Source organism: Gopherus evgoodei, chromosome 4 (genome assembly GCF_007399415.2).
Source record: "Gopherus evgoodei ecotype Sinaloan lineage chromosome 4, rGopEvg1_v1.p, whole genome shotgun sequence".
In the NCBI taxonomy this organism is placed as follows: Eukaryota; Metazoa; Chordata; order Testudines; family Testudinidae; genus Gopherus; species Gopherus evgoodei.
In genome coordinates this window covers 18,210,530-18,223,077 of record NC_044325.1, presented here as the reverse complement: position 1 = coordinate 18,223,077, position 12,548 = coordinate 18,210,530, and the positions used below count along the sequence as shown (strand labels likewise).

The window sequence follows — 12,548 nt, the reverse complement described above, 5'->3', positions numbered from 1 at the left end:
GAAAAAACCCATTTGTTCTAATACAATTTACCTGGTCAATATTATCTCTGTTTCATTTGTGTGTATTAAATTTGGGTCATAATAATGAAAAACACACTCGCTCAGAGCTCAACTATTCACCCTGCTTGCATTAGAGTTATGGCTTCACTGCAGAGTCTAGCAGGAAGAGAAGATGGGTTTGTTCCTTCCCAGCTTCTGTTTAAATTATGGATCTATTCTGATGAGTAACTGAAATTGGCATGGAGGGGTTTTGTATTTACTGTTTCTGTTATTTCCATAGCACATTCACTCTTTTCCATATTCTTCCTAACTGCCTGCTTGGCAGACTCAGCCTGGGTGCTAAAAGTCAAGTGGGGCTCTTTCCTGCTCATCTATCACCAAAAATAAAGATTCTGCAGATCAAATTATATTCTCAGTTACATGTATCAAACCCAGTTGTTTTCAGTTATTTCAGGACACGAAGAGGAATTTATAACACCTGGTTTTGTTTTGTATTTTTTAACTGCACTTTTTATTTGTAAGCTTAGCATGGTCTAGTGGAGAAGGCACCAGCTTGGGAGTCAGGAGACCTGGATTCAGACTCTGACCTGCTCTGTGACCTTGAGCACGTCACTTCACTTCAGTGCCTTTGTTTCCCTTTCAGCCACCATTTGTCTATCTTGTATGTTTAGGCTGTGAGACAGGAACTCTTTCACTGTTTGCACAGGACCTCGCTGAAGGGCATCCTAGCCTGGGCTTAAAACTGGGAGAAATTTTTGACCCAAACTTTTGCACCGCACCCTCCCCCCCCCCCCCCCCCCCCCCCCCCCGAAAAAGGCAGATTTGGGTCACTTGAAACATTTCATCAATTCATGTCAATACTGGCAAAACGAAAAAAAAAATTCAGAAATGTCAAAACAGGTCCTTTTTCACATTACTGAAATGAACTATTTTGGTTTTTCAGGCAAGATTCACAAGGCAAGTTAGGCACCATTCATAAAACTGAGGAGCTGGTCATGCACCCTATATGCCCAAAGGTTATAGCACTCATCTGGGAGAGTGGACACCCATTTTGAATTCCTGCTCTAGAGTAGGGATTTGAACCCAGTCCTCCCTACTCCCAGGTGAGTGCCCTCACCACCATGTTATCAGCAATTGTAGGATGGGGCTGACAATCTTTCCTGCTGAAGCTGTTTCACTTTGTACGAAATACTTGATTAGTCTGGGCCAGAGAGCATGTGAGAGACTCTATAGTTCAGTAACCAAGGCACTCTCCTGGGAGAGGAGAGATCTAGGTACAAGGCCCTGCTCCAATGAATATTTAATTGTTTATACAAAGTGGAACAGCTCCAACAGGAGAGACACCCCCCCCAGCCCAAAATACACTATGTCTTTGCAGCAGACCTAGGTTTGAACCCCAATCGGGTGCAGAGGCTGGAACTCAGGCCTCTTGACCCTCATGTGGACACCCTACTCACTGGGCTACTGGCATTAAAAGGGGGTGGGGCTACCACCACCCCTCCTCTAGTTCTCCATTTCCTTTGCTTTCATTTTTAAAATGTTTACAATGCCAAAAATCAAAACAAAATGTTTTGTTTGACCCAAAATAAAATATTTCTGAATGTTTTGACTAGTTAAAAATTAAAAAAAGCCTTCGATTTAACCCAAATTAAAGTGTCTCCCCTCTGCCCCCAGTTTTCTGGGGCTAACAGCTAACCAAAAATTCAGTTATTCGCCCAGCTCTACTACACTGTACTGTCACACAGGCAAATATTATAAACTAAGTAAGGGTTATGGAAATCACTGAGACAACACAGGAGCCCAGAATGCCATTTTACAGTATCTTTCCAGAGCAACACCACACCTTGAACATATCTTCAGCAAGTAACTACGTCATGCATTTAATATTAAATGGAACGTAAGGTCCTTCCTCTCTAAAATAAAATACATTTCCAATAACAATTACTCCAACATGATGAGAAATGGCAGCAGTAACAACATACTACGATTTTATTATATCTTGCAGCGAACGAGCTAGAGTGTAACAGATTGGCCATGTGCATTAGTTTTGGTACCAGATTCTCATAATCATGGGCTTTAACTCCTGACCATCTATGTGCATTGTAACCAAGTTCCATCAAAGTGGGAGGTTGGGGCATGGGAAGATAAACCACATAAGACAATATTTTTCTTCTAAGATCAGACTGTAGATAGAATAAAAATATATCTTACCCGATCTATTTCAGTGTCGTCAATTCCACTAAGATCTAATTCACCGTCGCCTGTATTTTCATCTAAATAAAAGCAATAAAAATTTTAATTAAGCTGCATATTCACTGAACGTCCACTCCAATAAAAATTCTGCTTTTAATTGCATCTGAAGTATAGTATTGGTTATATTGGTTTGTTAACAAATAATCACCTTTCAAAGGATTACACCCCGCCAACTTTACAGAGGAGATGTACTGAACTTTCCTATTGCTCTCAGTGTGTGTGTGTGTGTGTGTGTGTGTGTGTGTGTGTGTGTGTGTGTGTGTGTGTGTGTGTAAATTGTCACCACAGTTAATGAATTCTGACTATGCGCTCCAATCCAGCCCTCTCTCTACTAATTGCTTCACAGAGAAGAGCTAAAAATATTACAGTAATTTTCAGCAGACTTTTTTTTTTTTTAATTTGCAGCAGCAACAGATGTTTGCTATTAAGTTGGTGAAATCACTGGAGAAAGATGATTTGATTTTTCTCTTGTCATCACAGGAATTTCTCCATCACAGTCAAATGAGCCATGAATCCTCTGAAAGTTATGATTAAGAAAATATTTTCTGTTATCAAAGAAGCAGCATGGTCTAGTGAATAGGGCACCAAGCTGGGAGCCACACTAGGGTTTTGTTCCTGGCACTAACTCACCCACCATATAACTTTTGTGTGACATGTAAACTTAGGTGCATTCGTTTTCCCATATGTTAAATGGGGATTATAGAGTTTACCCACCTTTGGAAAGCACTTTGAGATCTATGAATAGAAATAACTAATTAAGTGCCAATATTATCAGTTCTCCACTATAAAGTACTAGAGTGTGCACAAATTCATTTGTACTTTTGCTTAGGCTCTTATTTTTATTGACATCTTTTGAAAACATAACCACACTTTTATTATACCCATTAGCCAGAATAGCCAGACAAAATAGATGTCTAAACCAGGAATGACAGAATTTGCAGGGGCAGAAATTGATCTTCCTAGATCATTATAAAACACTCTGCAGAGAGAAAGTGGAATGTTATGTGCTCAAGGATTATGCTGGAGAAGGAAGATCATCCCCCCAAGTTTAATCAGCTATGGGCAACTGCTGATTTGACTAGTTTCCAATGTACTGTGCGGAATATCAGACAGTTTTATCATTCTGAAAGACAGCTTACAGCAGCAAAATATAAAATAAAATGTTGAGAGTCAGTTTGGTGGCATCTTTGTGGTTACTGCTCTCTAATAATTTTCAAGACACTTGAGTTTGACTCCCTAGACTGATCTCACACTCCCAGACATCTGGGTATTGAGAAGTGCAGAGAACGAACATCGGTACTAGAAGGAAAGGAATTCTCCTATGGCTGATGGGTTTTGATGAAAGTTCCAGTCAGTTCCCTTTGATGAGATGGTAGGTTAACACAATACCGGGTCTTGAGCGTTGTGAGGAACAAAATGGTTAAAACAAACAAGGGTAGGAATCATCAGTGTTCCAGAAAAAGACAAAGAATCCCCTGAATTAAAAACAAAGAACTAAACTGGCCACTTGCACTACATGAAATCAGTGACAGCAGCCCAAAGCAAGTGGACAATTGTAAATTGATGAAGGGTGGGGTTTTCAAATTGGTATATGGAAGCTGCATGCCCAACTCCCATAGACTTTCAAAATAAGTTGGGCCCTTAAGACTTCTATGCTTATTGGAAAATATTATCCTAAATAACCAAAATCAGGTGTTCCCTCTCTCATTTAAACTATATATGAAGAGAGCTTTCCCCTCAATTAATAATAGTGATTTGGAAATTGTTACTATCCCAAGCAATCTCATAACTTTGTACTCTAACTTTCTTGTGAGTCGGCCTCATAAATGAAAACAGTATGCTGCTGCAGATGTTATGTAAATACAATGGCTGAAAATGCCTCAAGAAAGGTTTCTTACCACTATAACAATGTGGCTTTGAACTTTATGATAAATTCAGCAAATGCTGCAAAGGTCTTAGGTCTCAACATGTGAAAGTTTTACATCACAACTTTAATAAAAACATTTTAAAATAATATTTTTAATTATTCCATACTAACATGTATGAACCTGCTTTTCGCCAGTTCGCTGCATCATAGTACAAGAGTGAAATTTCAGCTGCAGAATCACAGAAATGGAGGGTTAGAAGGGATGTTAAGAGATCATCTAGTCCAGCCCCCTGCACTGAGGCAGGACCACCTAAACCTAGACAATCCTTGACAGATGTTTGTCTAAACTGTTCTCAAAAATCTCCAGGGATTCCAATCTCCTTGTGAAGCCTATTCCAGAGCTTAACTACCCTTAGAGTTAGGAAGTTTTTCTTAAATCTCTATCCTAAATCTCCCTTGCTACAGATTGAGCCCACTACTTGTTGTCCTACCTTTAGTGGAAAACAATTGATCAGAGTCATCTTTATAATGCTCCTTAACATATTTGAAGACTTAGCAAGTTCCCTCCTCAGTCTTCTTTTCTCAAGACTATACATGCCCAGTTTTTTTTTTTTAACCTTTCTTCATAGGTCAGGTTTGCTAAACCTTTTATCATTTTTGGTGCTCTCATCTATAGTCTCTCTCCAATGTGTCCACATCTTTCTTAAAGATGACCTAGAACTAAACAGAGTACAAGAAGCAATGGGCTTAAACTGCAGCAAGGAAGGTTTAGGTTGGACATTGGGAAAAAGTTCCTAACTGTCAGGGTGGTTAAACATTGGAATAAACTGCCTAGGGAGGTTGTGGAATCTCCATCTCTGGAGATATTTAAGAGTAGGTTAGATAAATGTCTATCAGGGATGGTCTAGAAAATATTTGGTCCTGCCATGAGGGCAGAGGACTGGACTTGATCTCTCAAGGTTCCTTCCAGTCCTAGAGTCTATGAACACTCCAGCTGTGGCCTCACCAGTGCTAAACAGAGTGGAACAATTACCTCCTATGTCTTACATACCACACTCCTCGTAATACACCCCAGAATGATATTTGCCTTTTTTGAAAATGCATCACATTATTGACTTATATTCAAATTGTGGTCCACTATAACTCCCAGATTCTCTTCAGCAGTACTATCACCTAGCCAGTTATTCTCCATTTTGTAGTTGTGCATTTGATTTTTCCTTCCTAAGTGAAGTACTTTGCATTTGTTTTTATTGAATTTCATCTTGTTGAATTCAGACCAATTCTCCAATTTGTCAAGGTCATTTTTAATTCTAACCTCGGCCTCCAAAGTGTTTGCAACTCCTCCCAGCTTGGTACTCTCTGCAGATTTTACAAGCATACTATCCACTGCATTATCTAAATCACGAAGGAAAACATTGAACAGTGCCGGATCCAAGACTGACCCACTATGTACTGATGACAGTAGATATGCTCTCCCAATTTGACAGCAAATCATTGATAACTACTCTGAGTACAGTCTTTCAACCAGTTGTGCACCCACCTTCCAGTAATTTCATCTAGACCACATTTCCCTACTCTGTTTATGAGGATGTCATGTGGGACTGTGTCAAAAGCCCTACTAAATTAAGATGTATCATGTCTACAGCTTCCCCCCAACCACTAAGCCAGTTACCCTGTAAAAGAAGGAAATTAGATTGCTTTGGTATAATTTGCTCTCGATATATCCATGCAAGCTATTCCTTATAACCCTATTCTCCATCAGGTACTTATAAATTATGTAATAGTTTGTTCCAGTATCTTTCCAGGCAGCAAAATTAGGCTGACTGGTCTATAATTTTCTGGGCCGTCGTTGTTCCCATTTTTAAAGATAGGTACGTACTATGATTATTCTTTTCCAGTCCTCTAGGACCTCACCATCCTCCATGAGTTCTTGAAGATAATTATTAACAGTTCTGACATTGCTTCAGCTTGTTTCTTAAGTACTATAGGATTAATTTCCTAATCGAATACATCTAAGTTATCTAAATACTTTAACGTATTATTTCTCTATTTTGGCTTGCATTCCTTCCCCCTTGTTGTTAATATTAATTATGCTCAGAATGTGGTCATAATTCATCTTTTCAGAGAACACTGAAGCAAAATAAGCATTAAACACCTTAGCTTTCTTGACATCATCTGTTATTAGCTCTTCTTCCCCCCTAAGTAGAGGACCAAGACTTTCCTTTGACTTTCCCTTGCTCCTTATGTATTTATAGCTATCCTGCCTAAAATGTCATTAAAATCCGTATTCATAATAATGTGGGCCCAATTCTGCCCTCAGAGCAATTCCCACGCAAGTCAGTAGGAGTTTGATCCATTGAGGGCAAAATCTACTATAGAGCCACATCACTTCTTTAACCATACCGAGCTCTCCCTTCAAATTTATCAACCTTTTATCCCTACTCCCCAATATGACATCAAAGGGTACAGAGGACGAGAATACAGAACCATCCCACACTAACCAGAAAAGAAAATTGTTCTGTGGCAACCTCTTCACAACATTTGTGATGCTGGCATATTTGTGATGCATATTTGAAGAAAATGCTTCTGTTTTAATTACTTTTTTAAAAGTAACCTACAAAAGCAGGTTTGGACATTTTATACTCCTCCACCACCACCTTGCACATACCAAAACAATCCGGTATGAGAGGGTCATCTTTTTTTATGAATATAAAGTGAATAGCCAATATTTTCAAGTAACTAGTACTCTGAGGTGTGCAACTTAAGAGACATGACTTTTAGAAAGTGTTCAACACCCAGTCTCTGAACATCTAGGCCGCTTTAAGGTAGCTCAAATCGGGACCCAGAACTGAAGTACTCAAAATCATTAGTCACTTGTGAAAATCTTGGCCAAAAATATTAGACTGTTTCTATGGTGCCAGCTCACAGCCCAACTTACATAAAATTCTGTGCATTACAAAAACTGGCATAGCAGCTCAGAACTAATAAATAAATGCACATGGAAACCAAAATGCAGCTGTTTTTAAACACTTCAGCTTCCCTAAATTGTGCCACATTTTTGGATTAGAGATGTGGAGCTTGTCTACACACACAGCAGTGCAGTGGTGCAGATGCTGCCTACGCTGTCAGGAGAGATTCTTCTGTCGGTGTAGGTACAGTAACTCGTCGCTTAACATTGTAGTTATGTTCCTGAAAATGCTACTTTAAGCAAATCCAATTTTTCCATAAGAATTAATGTAAATGGGGGGTTAGGTTCTAGGGAATTTTTTAGATATATAGAGATAGATAAATTAGATAGACTCATAGACTCAAGGACTGGAAGGGACCTCGAGAGGTCATCGAGTCCAGTCCCCTGCCCTCATGGCAGGATAGATAGATTAAATAGATAGATTTAATAGATAGATTAAATAGAGTATAAGTTTTAAACAAACAATTGAATACTGTACACAGCAATGATGATGATTGGTTGAAGTGGTGAAGTCAGAGGATGGAAGAGGGTGGGATATTTCCCAGGGAATGTCTTATGAGCCCTCAATGGTTAACACATTGTTGTTAATGTAGCCTCACACTCTACAAGGCAGCACGAATGGAGGGAGTGGAGAGAGCACGGCAGAGAGAGACAGACAGAGTGAGTGAGTGAGTGTGAGAGACGCACCATGAGTGTGCGTGTTAGAGACAGACACTGTATGTGTGTGTGAGACACACACATTGCCCCTTTAAGTATGCTGAACCCACTCTAAGCACATTGCCTTTTTAAACAGATCAGCAAGTTGAGACAGCAGCTACTGCCACCAAGCTCGCTCCATACTGAGCCCTGTCCTGTCCCCACCCCCTGCTCTGTGGAGATGGGGTACAGGAGTAGGGGGCAGGAGCGAGGGGGACACCCTGATATTAGCACACCACCCCAGCACAGCAAGCATGAGGCTCCCAGGAGCAGCTCCAAAGTAGAGGGCAGGAGCAGCACACAGCACTGTGGGGAAGGATAGCTGAACAGCCCAGCAACTGATAGCCTGCTGGGCAGCTGCCACACAGGGAACTTACGGGGGCTGCCGGTCCACTCTGGTTCCAAGCCACCACTGCTAGCTCCAATGGGCTGCTCTTCCTGGAAGCAGTGGACAAAGCAGGTGGCTGCCAAACAACATTATAAAGGAGCATTGCGCCACTTTAAACAAGCATGTTCTCTAATTGATCAGCAACATAACAACGAAACAACATTAACCAGGACGATGTTAAGTGAGGGGTTACTGTACTCTCTCCCTCCACGAGGCAGAAGCTATGTCAATGAAAGAAGCCCTCCCGTTGACATAATGCTGCCTGAGACCTTGTCTACACTATAGCCTTGTCAGTATAACTACGTCACTCAGAGGTCCAGAAAATCCACACTCCTAAGTAACGCAGTTATACAGATCAAATCCCTGCTATAGACAATGCTATGTCAACAGGAGGGCTTCTCCCGTCGATATGCCTCTTGGGGAGGTGGAGTACCTATGTCGGTGAGAGATACTCTCCCTGTCAGCTTAGATAGCATCTTCACTTAGTGCTACAGCAGCACAGCTAGAAATGTAGTAAGTCACAGCACAGTTGGTGTCCATTTCCTTACAGAGTCCTAATTCGCCAGACTGAAAATGATATGAATTTGTACATGGTGCCTGAAATTGTGTTGTCATTTTCAATATAAACTTGTTACAGATGTAGATGCCAGTTGTTTTCACTAGTTCAATTAGTGACAGCGACAGAAAACTCATTCGCCAACTGGTAAGCTGCAGAGAAGACTCTGGAAGCAAGTTACCTTACCCTCTCTGCCTATCAATAGTCCCTTTTCCGCCAATTTGGTAGGCATTTATTAAATGCGAAGAATTATTCAGAATCGGAGGTACATTCAAATTCCAAGCTTTACATTCTCCTTAAATAAAGTCTTTTGTTACAAACTGTCAGGATTAACCTTAACTTCAAAGCAAAGAACAGCCATTCTGATACAAAAATTCCAGGGCAATCCTCTATAAACCAGTAGATCCTAAGAGCTGTAAACATTCATCTGTTGTGTATTATGCTGCTTGCTTTAGGCACAGACAGTTGTTTGCCCCTTCCACCCCACCCCCGCCTTTTTTTTTCTTTTTTTAAACACCAGGAAAGATTTTTCTCCAATGCTGAACTATTGAAACGAAGCTCTAAATGATCATTTTCTCCTTTAATAAAAATGGTTGAAAATATTTTTTTTGTAAACACAGATGCGAGCAACATCTGGTTCCAGATCTTCAGAAGTGAGTTAAAAGCAATGATGTGATTTGATGTGGTTCTTAAGAGTGAGATTTCTTCTTAAGGGAAAACACTGCAGGGTACAGGTAAAAACAGAGTTCTAAGTTTAAAAAAATCAGTGTTTTATTTTTTAAGCTACAGAAAGTCTTTACAGTAAATAGGAAAACAGGACAAGCAGCAGTCTTGCTCTCCCTGCCTAATGTCTAGTGCAACCAGAAGGAAAATCACTACTTCCACAGCTTTCAATCACGGCTCTGAATCAATTACACTGCTCTGCAACTTGAAACTGCCAGTTACTCACCCAGTTCCCAGAACATAAAAAAGCTTTGTCAATAGCCTTTGGTCCCTCCAACCTACTTTGATAGACGTGAGCGGTGTAAATATAGACATACCAGATTACGTTTGCAAATCTTTAGGATTGTTTACTGTTACCTGCAAATAATAAATGCACAACAAACCACTTATTAAAAAAAGTCACACAGCACCTTTGTAGGCGATATTTATTAGTCAAGAATACAGTGATTTGATATACAAAAAACTACAGTAAAAAGACAAAGGTTAAGAGCATTTTTTTCTGTTTCTAGTACAGGAGGTAAACTATTTATTGTACTGTCCAGATAAGAGGATTTCCTTTCTGACAGCAATGAAGACTGAGTGGTTCTCAGGAAATCCTTTGAAGCTTCTAGAGTGAAAGGCAACTTGATTCTCTTGTACTATACTGTAAAATACATCCTCAGTCACATGGTTTCATGGCAGTCCTAGAATTAAAGCATTTTAGCACAAAAAACTTAATTCATGCAACATGGCATTAGTGATCAGGCTCTCAATGCATTCGAAATACTATGCGCGCAATATGGCAAAAACAATGCGCTTACTCATAACAGGCATTTTCATGAAAACTAGATAAATACCAAACGAAGTAATTGGGGAACAAACACCAACGTAAACTAAAATATCAGATAACCCCTTCTAGAGAGGGATCAAACATCACAGTAGCAAATGAAGCACCCTGCAAGAGAACTGAAGAACCCATCAGCATGGGGAAGGTTTGTGGCCAAACGGGGTAGAGGTACTAAGGTAACTTCTAGAGCTTTAAAGAGCTGCTGTTGAGAGAATAGTTTAGAGCAGGGATGACAACTGATGATCTGGAAGGGAAGGGGGAAAGAAAAAGGGAACCGATGAATTGCTATGAAAGAGACTGGATTAACTGATGTGAGCTGAGAAGCCATTTGGAGGGGGAAGGAAATTTATGATAGGGGAAGAGACTGGATGATGGAAGGGCCGGGGAGAGGGGTTTGGGGGGGGAGTGAACAAACTAGCGATTAAGCTTGGGGGTTGAACAGTGCATGGATGACAGAGTGGGTGTAGCTATCTGGTTTGGAACAGAAAGCTATGAAGTACAAGAGTCAGTATGGTGTAAAGAGTACATATGAGAAAACCCTATCATAGGGATGTATGAGATTAAGCCCAAATTAAAACAAGGTATGTGCAGTAAAGTAGGACTAGTAGGTTTCTGAATGGGCTGGCAACTTTTCTTGATAATTTCACAAGGCAGATTTGCATTATCAATTATTTCAGTGCTGATCATTTTAAACAAAGCATCCAGATAATGTGCTTCTCCCACAATCCCAATCCACTTACCACATATCTCTGGTTGCCAGAAAGGCCCAACTGTCCCTTAGCCGGTTTCTAAAACCTCCATCTTCTCCCAGTCAATTTAAACTAAGGTATTTATTGTCAACACAAAAGTCTGTCACAAACTGGAATGCAGAAATGTAGGACTAGAGCAAAACAAACGTCACAAGAAATACATTATTGATTTTGTTTCCATATTTTAAATGAAACTGTTTATTTTTGACTATGCCTCAAACTACATGAAAAATTCCAGTCTACTGCAGCTGAGTGCCAATTCAATGCTAGAATTTAGGCCCAACTGGCCACAAACTACATGAGGCATGCCCACAATTTAAACATAAATTGCATATGTAACTTAATGATGCCTAATCAGAGCTAAGGAGTCTGTTCACCGAGACGCCAGCCTCATATCTGTCCAAGGTAAAGAAAACATACACTACACCACACCACAAATGGAGTACCACCTCCTCGCAGGACCGTTCCTGCTAACTATAAACAGCAAAATATAGCACAGCTACAGGGTCACCTGCTTGCAGAATGTTCCCACTAGTACAAGGAGAGCAAACATTAACTCCTCTTACCATGAAATATCTCAGACCAAACACGTTACATTTGGACTGAAAGGAGATGTCTCTGGAAAATGCCTTAAGTGGGGCATTTTAAATTAAAAAAAAAAGTCTAGTCTAACAAACCAGAGAATCCTCCACCTTCTAGAAGACAAGAGAACAGCTGAGCAGGGTAAGCCTTCAAGACCTCTCTCTACAAAGGAGCACTATCACAAGAGTTTTGCTTTCTTCCCATCTCAATCTCCCAGTAGATGTCACACACTGGGGTGTAGCCGGTGTGACCTTGTGGTCAGAACAAGAGACTGGCCTAGTAGTAGGAGCAGAACCAGAGGCACGGTCAAGAGGAAAGCCAATGATCATTGCCAAGAGTCAGGAACCAGAATACAATCAACAAGCAGGACCGGAGTCGTGGGCAGTGCCACGTGGTCAGAGCATGAGCATGAGTTCTGAGGAATGGCATACAAGAATGTTGGAAAATGAGCCTTACCAGCTGGTTTGCATTCACTGCTTTAGACTCACCTTCTTGCCATGTTACAGTACATTTTGTGTGGTTTAATTTCCCTTAATAAACTGAGCTGTTTAGAATTCCGAATTAACCACATGCTTGTGCAGAATTACAAATACATTTTTACAATCAAGTATCTGAAAAGCAATTCCTCACACCAACACTCAAGTTCCAGGTAGCGTGCTGCTTCTGCAACAGCTAACTGACATCTCTGACTACTGCATTAGCCACTTTCACACAGTGGTCATAAAAATTCTCTCATCAAGAGATTATGATTTTAAAAGTACATATTTAATGGTATTTCTGTGAAGTAATGGGTAAGTGGAAATGCTTTAGCTGCATTTAGTCTCCTCTATTGAAGTTTTTAGTAAAGTAGACATTTACCCTGCCCTAAGGGTGCTTGCATCTGTAGATCATAAGAACTTTGTTTTGTGAATAAGTTACAAGCTGTTGAAAAAAATTGCCT

General features: G+C 40.3%; 1 protein-coding gene across 2 annotated transcripts in view; it reads right to left on the bottom strand.

The window, feature by feature from the left end:
• BRF1 (BRF1 RNA polymerase III transcription initiation factor subunit) overlaps nucleotides 1-12,548 on the bottom strand; it is a 257,449-nt gene that overhangs the window by 72,303 nt on the left and 172,598 nt on the right. The window contains exons 12-13 of one of the 2 annotated variants that reach the window (XM_030558590.1): nucleotides 2,968-2,988; nucleotides 2,212-2,273 (exon numbers count right to left, since the gene is read on the bottom strand). In XM_030558590.1, coding sequence (XP_030414450.1) covers nucleotides 2,212-2,273; nucleotides 2,968-2,988 — 83 coding nt within the window. The remainder of the gene's footprint in view (nucleotides 1-2,211; nucleotides 2,274-2,967; nucleotides 2,989-12,548) is intronic. The other variant, XM_030558591.1, reaches the window with a different exon arrangement.